The following is a 9,201-nucleotide window of genomic DNA, read 5'->3' on the forward strand; positions in this document are numbered from 1 at the left end:
TTTACATTTAACTGGTTTCCCCAGGACGTGTTGATAAAATGCTTGCACACAACTGCGGATCCATAGACATCTGAGCAAACAGGGTTTGGGAATATTTTGATCTCTGTGCAGAGAATCAAATAAATGAAACTGCATACCACTGGGCTTGAGAAGAGCTTTATGTTTAATGACAACTGAGAGGCTGGAAATAAATTAGTGAGTGATAAAGTATCTTTCTTAATGAAATATCCCACCTGCTAAGTTTACAGATTGCATCTGAAGGAAGAAATGTATTTATTCATTTGATTAAATAACTTCATTGGAAGCCAGACAGGAAACATTTAGAATGTACCAGGCATTATACGTTACTGATAGTACCCCCGTTTGGCCGGTTAGAGTAATTCCTCCGCATTGTGTCAAGATGCTTCACCACTCCAAATCTGTTCAGTGATGAGGTGGCTGAAATATGTTGACACACACACATTCACACACCGTGGCCCTGTGGTGACATTGCTGGTTCCAGCATGGATAGATATTGTCATGGCAACCAGAAATTAGCATCCTTGGACGACCGTCTCTCCCTTATCAGCTGCGCCCTTTTCTTCCTCACCATTGTTCTCATTTTCTCTCTCTCGCTCACTGACTCCCCACCTCTTGTTTCCACACCGCCAGCGGTTTCCTGCCTGATAGTTTTCTCTCAAGCCCTCTTCTGTCCGTCTCTCTTCGTCTTCGATTGCCTAGTTTATGTTCTCCACGTCCCCTCTTCAGCTCCTAAGTGCCATTCACTGTGTGTACAAACTCCACATCACCAGTTTGGGATTTCAGGACAACAGATGCTTAGTCTCACAGTTGTTAATCTGTGGTACTTATTGCTTTTTTGTTGTTGTTGTTGTTGTTGTTGTTGCTGCCTGATGTTAAACAGATCAATTAGGATCAACAGAGATCCTCACTAAGCTAACGTTAGCTGGCCTACCTACTCACCGCTTCGCTTTCCAACTGTCACCAATAGTATTCCCAACAGGTAAGACTGGTAAAACTGTTTAAGTTACCAGAGCAACTAGCTGTTCTATTTTTAGGCATCAACAAAGTTAGATACCAGTTGTCGTGCGTGGGAGCTTGTGCAGACAGATTAGGAATGAGCTGTGCATTAGTCCGTTGACTGCGACTAGGACAAAAAAGGATGTTCTTTCTTTGTCATCGTTGCATCAAGGCTTTCGCTGATCCCTGTGCGTTGCACAATCTCAACCTAACAACAGTAACGACTGGTTTCAGCCTTAAGTCCACCTCAGAGGTCTAATAACCAATGGATTTTGCATCCATATTTACAATCAATACTACATTCATGTTATTAATGCATCTCGTTTTGCACTCTTTTTCATTGTAGTTGACCTAAACAGTTTCGTGGAGGATACTTGGAGGAGCCAGTTTTTAAAATGCCCGTGGCAACATCCAGCTCTGACACCGGTAAGTGGCTTTAGTTTTGCTACGGCGAGGCCATTTCTGTGTATGTTTGTGAGAGAAGGAAGAGGGAGGAGATACTGTGGTTGTTCCAGCACTCAGGACATGTATCTCATCTCCAGAGTTCTGATGTGACTTAATGAGCCGGCTAATGGAGCGCTCAAACTCCAGTCTGAGATCAGTCATGCCTCAAAGGATTTGCTGTTGTGTCCTTTGCAGACCTTCACTCATGCACATATACACGTCAAACCTGCACCAGTGGCCAGTAGTGCAAATGTGTGCACACGCATACACATTCCAAATTTAATTTGCAGGCATTTAGCAAGTTTTTATTATACTGATGACTAAACAACGATGACTTAAGTAGCAGGGTGCTATGCTCAGAATTTTTAAAATCCACTTGAACCTTTTTTGAAATATAGATGTTTACTTGAAGACTATTTCCTTTCAAATGGGGTGTGTGTTTTCATTTAGCCACAAGCTCAGTAATACTGTACTTAAAGGCTGCTGGGAAACAGGCATTTAATTTGGCATTTGACAGCAGTCGTTGCTAAATTTAAAGAACACCAATAATAGAAAGCATGGCAGCTACTTCGCCGTTTCTTGCAACAGAGCAACTGGTTAATAAAACCGACTCCATGATGAAAGTGTGTGACTGAAATAATCAAAAAAAGCTTCATACCTTTGCAGAAGTTAATTGTTGCCATTGATTCTGCAACAGAGCAACTGGTTAATAAAACCTACTCCATGATGAAAGGGTGTGACTGAAATAACCAAAAAAAGCTTCATACCCTTGCAGAAGTTAATTGTTGGCATTGATTGAGTGAATTTCAACCTGTATGGCTTTAACATCAAAGTTGAAGACAGCGGTAGAGTTTGTGAAAAAGGTGTCCACAGCCACACACCTCTAAACTGGCCCGCTGCCAAGCTTCCATGTATGGTCTCTTAATTTTCTTACTGAGGACACTAGATCCTGACACATAACAGAATGAAAAAGCCACAGCCAGATGTCTGGGAAATTAAGAGTCTCGGTGTATTGATTAACAGAGGGCCAAAGCTACAACAGAAAGCTTTATAGTATTTTATCGTGCTGTAATAAATTGCAGCAGTCAGCTGCCGGATAGAAAGAGAAAAGCTGTTTCACAGAGTTAATGTGTGTGTAGTTTCTTTCTTGTAATGGGCTGTCAGTCAGTCATTTGATTTGTACGCTAGCTGAGGGCTGAGTCTGGATCACTGGCGTTTTTAGTAACACACAGTAAATTGTTTTTCCAAACCAATTTGTCTTTTTTTTTTAAATTTTTATCAAAACTTAAAAAGCAGCATTTTCAGCAAGACTATTTTTTGTGCAGGCTTGGGAAATGATTAGCGAAGGGTCATTTTTGTTTTGAAACATTAAGATATGTTTCAGCTCCTGTCAAGTAGCTCAGAGATGCTGTTCATTCCTCGAGTTATGAGCATAAAGCACAAGTATAATTTCCCAATTAGTGTCCATGACTTGTCCCTATAAGTGCAGTGTGTGTAGCTGTGTCTGTGACGTCAGATATACGGAGTCATCACCCCTAAATGTGTCTGTCCCCTACACACTGCCACCCTGACTGATCCTCATTCATACAAGCCAGCCCTCTGCTGCTCGTTCCCCCAGTTAACCCCCACAGTGAAGCCTGGAGGGAGAACTGTCCTGCCTCCTTTTCTCCCTCCTCCTAGTGGAAGCATCATACCTCCCTCCCTCTTCTCCCCCTCTAGCCTTCCTTTGCTCATGCTCCCAACCCTCTCTCATCTCCATTCATTCATGCGGAGCAGAAGACGCTCACCCAGGCATACAGTAGCTCATACACGTTCACGTCAAGAGCAGGTGGAGAACGGGGAAAGGGCGAGGAGCTGTTTTGGCAGAGAGAGAAGGGGAAACAGAGACAGACTGAGAAAGGGAGAGGGAGATCTCTGTCTGCTTCAGACACAGTATTGGGTGTGTTACTGAGAGTGTGTGCACTGGAGTGAGGTGGTGTTCAGCATGGCTGGCAGCCTGTTTGGAAGGCTCTCCCTGGAGGAGGGGGACTCAGCCAACTCCCTGGAGGGCCTGGAAATCAAGCTTGTAGGAGAAGGTAAGAACACAGGTGCTTCTCTGCTGGGTGTGTGTGGGAGGCAGGATGAGTTCTTTGGTTATGTGTTTTGCTACAGCTTACTGTAGGTAAGGTATCTTGGACAGAAGCTCAAATCTAAGGTTGGATCACTTAAAAGGCAACTAAGCAAGTGGCATTTGCTTATGTAGATGTTGGTGGTTTGAGGGCTAGTTGGGAGTGTTAAATTTGCATTGCGCCCGCTACTGATGTCCCCTTTCAAACCTCCAGAGTGTGATGAAGATGAGCAGAGACACGTCAGGACCCAGGGCAGCAGGAGATGTATAGTAATCTGAGGCAGCAGACTACAAAGACAGGGGAGGAGATGTAAAAAGACAGCAAGGTACTTGTAAATATTCACTAAAGGATTTTACAGCGTGTCAACAGTGAAAACATGCCATATTTTCTTTTATTTTGCAACGAGAAGCCACATTGTCAAACAGAGCAACAGAGAGAGACAGAGGAATGCACTTTGAGATAAATAAAGAAAAAAGTCACTCAAAAGAGCTAGAGCCTGTGTAAAAGCATGCATTTGTTGTACTGAATGATAATGCAGAGATTGTTTGTTCTCCCTGCATGGAGTGGGCAGTACCATACATACTATTCATAATTGATTGACTTAATTAATATTGCATGGAGTTGCATACTACACTGTGTCCATACTGTATCTGTTTATGTACTGTTATTTGCTTAAATCATTTCACGAGTGCTTTGACCTGTGGGTTGCGTGTCCAGTTTGTCAGGTATGTGGATAAGAATTATTTGACTGTGTCACGTTAACTTAGTCCAGGTTAAGAAGCCTCATTACATCATTGCCAAGTGTGTTTCATGTCCCACAGTATACTGTGTTGCAAGATGTCCTCTTCTCTGTAATGTGGCGTGACAAGACAGCAGCGACAGCCGTAATGCATCACATTTTCTGTCAAAGCATTCGCATCATGTCTGTCAGTTCAGTGTATGTATGTGTGTGTGTGAAAGAGAGACAAGGAAAAGAATTAAGAGAAAGAGAGAGAGAGAGAGAGAGAGAGAGAGAGACCTCCAGTGCATTCTATATTCATGGCAAGTAAGTAGGAGGTCATTCATATGCACCAGTGTTCTGATTAGAGACAGCACACTTGAAAGTGTCAGACTCACAACTTTCAAATAACTCTCTGGCTCCTCAGTTTTACCCCCTCTCCCCCCACAGAAACCCTCACACTATCAGAGTTGTATTCTGTGTGTACCTACTGGACTAATGAAGCAGTGCTCAAACACAGACGATGGATCGTTGAGAACACTGTGTTGGGAGGATTAAGTTGTCAGAGATAATCACTGGGTTTCCAGAAAATGGGACAGTTTAATTCTGTTCTTGCTGGGGGAGTTTTGATAATGTCGTAACACCGGTAATTATTTCATGCATATCACACCCTGACGATTATGGTTCGCTCTTTCATGGACCACAGATGAACAGTCAAAGTCAAAATGTTTGTCTCCTAACAGCAAGTTCAGTCAGTAAACTCATTCATATCAGTTCCCCCCCCGCACAAAAACTTCTCATGAAATGATCCCTCACACAGACAGTGGCCATGCAGTGAGGTCCATTTGCAAAATGTCAACAAATATCACAAGTATTGTTAGCTGGTGACCTTCAGCTAGCTAATAAGGCAATCCAGCCCGCAGCCATGCCGTGCCAGATTGGAACAAGTGTCACCATGGCAATAGGGTGTTTACAATGGCAGCTTTAAAGTCCCAGGAGAGAGGAGGTCAGGGTTACAGTGTTTCCCCCAGAAATGTTGCCTTTTATGGGGCAGCCATGCACACTTTTCCAGTAGTTAGAATGGAAACAGAATGTGATAGATTTTGTTCTAGTAAAGCACACAGGCTCAACCAAATAAAATGGATAAATAAATACACAGCAGTTACCTTTACAAGCTGGAGTCTTTTGCCCCAGGTTTCGTCTCTCAAGTAATATACAAGTTACCATATGGTGTATGTTGTTGGCATCTTGCCTTTAGGCAGAAGGTCCTGCTAGCTCCTCAGCATGTTTATTATATTTGTACAAAAAAATCAACCGTTTGTATTATTATTTTTTACTCCAAAAGCAAGATAAAGTACAAACCGACAGATCTCTTAGTAATAAAAACGGAAAACAGCATTATTTATCATAATTTATCAAGGGAATTGAACATACTTTCAAGTGTAGTGCATTCATAATGCAGACATTCTGTTGCCTTTCAGTGTAGTATTCTTCTGGAATATTGCTAGACTGATAAATTGATGTAACTGTAGGAAATAGAATTCACTTTTGGTTTAAGAGCCTCTGACTTCAGGGGCCTTTTTCACAATAGCCATTTGACTTTTAGTGGGCAAAGCACATGTTTCTAATAACATTACTGATGGCTCAGTTTCATCCAAGTTTCCAGAATAGTGTGATAATACATGACCTGAAGCATTTACTTACACGTCCTCCCTGAACACTGGAATCTAAACCCACTCCCTTGGCCCTGCACACCCATTGTACATCTACACAAGTGATTTCAGTTGTTTGTAGATCTCTCAGGACTGTGTGGGTGTGTACAAGCTGTAGTTGACTGACATCTCCCTTACTCTTCTGTTTGCTTAGTCTGCTTTTTTGCACGTGATACTCTAGAAACGTAGCTCTTGATCATTCATGTTAGTGCAAAACGTTTGGTGGCCTCACATAGTTCCCAGCATAGGCCCACCCAAACTCAACCTGAGCAGAAGCCCACATTAGGCACAAGTGAATAGGCTCTTAAAGGTCCCATAAGAATTTTTGAAGTAGTTTTTAAATGTTGATAAATATAACATGGAAAAGTAACTGTATGGATATTCAGATCGTGAACTATACTGACTGCATTTTGTCTGTTTCAGCAGTAGACCTTTTATAGCTGTCTATGATTACGCTAACCATATGAGAACTTTTCATTTGAAGGCAAGTCTGTACAGGTTGCACGCACACACAGACTGACCACACAGCTTTCATTGGTGCTCCATAAGGAGGATGTTGACTTAATCATCCTGAGTTCAGTACACCAGAGCAGGATTCACACTTTAGCTGTTTTTCCATCAGCATGGGTCATCCCTGCTGAGCCAAGGCGAGGCTGTGCTGAGCTGCTCCCAAGTCAGTGCGGTTGTGTTTCCACTGCACCATAAAGCACATTGTTTATATTCCTCATCTTGATCACATGGGGGCTGCGTGAACCACTGAGAAGTGACGTGGAACTCACGGTGGTGTTGTGGTGTTACTAGGTTGCAACTTGGAGCCCTTGGTGCTAGGTGCTACTGTAACCCCTCATCAGAACCAAGTGAGAGACAATTTTAAAACCTTGTTGCAATGAAATAATGGATAGATAGTCAGTGCTGAATGTGTAAGGACCTTTCCCTTGGTGCAACATTTGTTTTGATGTTGAAACCAGAGCTTGGCCCCAGCAGAAGCAGGGCGAAGTTAACACGGATCAGTTATGAGGGTCAAACTATAGCAATATTGCTTTTAGGTATAACGGCATTATGGGGACGGTGAGCCACCCTGGCAGATGTTTGCATGCTCTGAGTGCTGTCCAGTTTGAATTAAAACCACTATTATTTTTTCTTACATTGTTCCAATGAAAGACGTGACTGGTGTTGTTTAGCTGCATTCCAGATTTCAAAGTTAGGGATGGTTCTGTTAAAAAGAATCCTGTATAACCCATCTGGGGTCAAAATGTGTCTTACCTGCTTGACTTCTTACAGGGTGTGTTTCAAAACTTGAGAGGCACAGTGCTGGTTGGACGGGATCACTGTTAACTATGTAACCAGCAGCATGCTACCATGGCAGTTAAGCTAAAAGTAGAAATTAAAATGAATCGGTGAACGTTTTGCCATGAGTGCTGCTATTTGGAAGTAAGGTCATATCATAGTCGACGACTGTGTACTGTGTAATGGAGGCTGTTTTACATACTGTTATTCTTCTGGATAGAGTATTTTCTGCATCTGCATGTAAAACTATTTGTTTATCTGGTAAAATTTCAATGGACCAGATTGTTTTGATAGCCACAGACTGGAAGTGCAAAGAGCCAGCTGTTCTCCTCTGTGTGTAAGACCCCATGAGGTTTCAGTGTGGAGAAACCACAACACAACTGATGTCTCACATCTCTTCCTCCATTTCCCATCCCTCCCTCAGCTCCCCTCTCCATCCTCTCTATGTTTCCCTCACTGCCGTTCCATAGCAACAGAATAACCTTCACTAAGCACTGGCTAAGTGCTTCATGTTTCCCATTGTGCTCTAACCATAAATGATAACAACCCAGATTGTTTGGCTGCTTCGATGACATTGATTGTAATTCTCCTTGGTAGTGAATTGATACTTATATGAGACTTTAACGCCTTTAATTTGGCTTCCTTGTGATTACCTGTGCTCCGTTGCCATAAGGCTGCTAATCGTTATTGAGACATGAGGCAGGATGCAACCACAATATGCTAATATTAAAGGTTTCCTCTAGAGTTGTATAAAGAAACCACTGCCTCATTTATTGGCTTCCTTAATTGCCATTTTTGTGTAGTTGGTAACTTCTGTGTTCCATCGCAGCGTCTTAGGAATTTTTTTATCAGCTTTACAAGAACTCTTCTTTCCCCATAAATCCATTAAATGCACAGTAGTGAAATACTCTAAAAACAACACCTTCTCGAGCATGAAAAGAGCTTAACATGAAGTACATGTAGCTGGTCTGTTTGCACACCCAAGTACCTTTTTGTGCTCTTAAGCCCTCACTCACGAAAAAGTTCTCCAGTGTTATCAGTTTACAGCGTTTAATATGGTGAATTTAGATTCACTGAAGCGAAAAATGACTTTCACCTGAGTTCTCACGTGTGAAGGTTCAGAGGATGAAAAAAGCAGAGTATTTTGTTATGCACATGTCTCTGTGCAACTTTAGAGTTTGTGTGAGAAATGGGCAGAAGATAAATGCTGTTAGTGATATAAAAATGCACTGTGGCCCTGGTTGTGCAGTTTTAGTGGGAGTTTATGTAAGTTTGACAACTATACAAGATGGACTCCACCTGAATGTTAGAGGATGTTATTTTCAAAAGAAAGCCACAGTTTGAAAAAGAAGGACTTAAATTCTGTATCTTAGTCTGACATTCATACTTGTTCCTGTACGAATCTGCATGACCAATCAGTCCTCTGTCCTTCTTTTGATGCATGCTAAGGGAAATGAGGAAAACCACTCTATTTATATATACTGTATATGTAGAGAAATGAAAGGCAGCAAGACCTGAGGAGGAGGAGGACAAGTTAGCTTTTTAATAATCTCTATGAATAATACAGGAACCCCATGCATGATCCATCTGTGGCTTCCAGAGTCTAATATCACAGAATATTCAAATGCCGGTCTAGACCATTTTTTTCTCCTGATGATAGTGTTCAACATCGTTGATCCACTGTGGTGAAACAGCTACCAGTGTAGTAAGACTGCATGACCATGTCGAAGAAAGTTAAATCAGGATCCAAACAAGAACACAGAGAATGTTGAAAAAGAGAGCAATAACAAGGAAAACAAATCCTTGGCAAAGCAGAGATGAGGTAACATCAGAAAAAGGGCTCATGTGCCAACAAGCCAGGTATACAGTTGTGGTGATTAAAGAGAATTATGCAGGACCAGTAAGATGATCCTGC

General features: G+C 42.0%; 1 protein-coding gene across 3 annotated transcripts in view; it reads left to right on the top strand.

Moving 5' to 3' along the window:
• The window catches only part of mpp2b (MAGUK p55 scaffold protein 2b), a 37,643-nt gene that overhangs the window by 7,452 nt on the left and 20,990 nt on the right, over window positions 1–9,201 (top strand). For 2 of the 3 annotated variants that reach the window (XM_020606203.1, XM_020606205.1), the window contains exon 2: window positions 1,364–1,443. In XM_020606203.1, coding sequence (XP_020461859.1) covers window positions 1,413–1,443 — 31 coding nt within the window. In that variant the 5' untranslated portion in view covers window positions 1,364–1,412. Of the gene's footprint in view, window positions 1–1,363; window positions 1,444–3,224; window positions 3,537–9,201 lie in introns of those variants that run through there. The other variant, XM_020606204.1, reaches the window with a different exon arrangement.

Source organism: Monopterus albus, unplaced genomic scaffold (assembly GCF_001952655.1).
Source record: "Monopterus albus unplaced genomic scaffold, M_albus_1.0 scaffold76.1, whole genome shotgun sequence".
Classification (NCBI taxonomy): domain Eukaryota; kingdom Metazoa; phylum Chordata; class Actinopteri; order Synbranchiformes; family Synbranchidae; genus Monopterus; species Monopterus albus.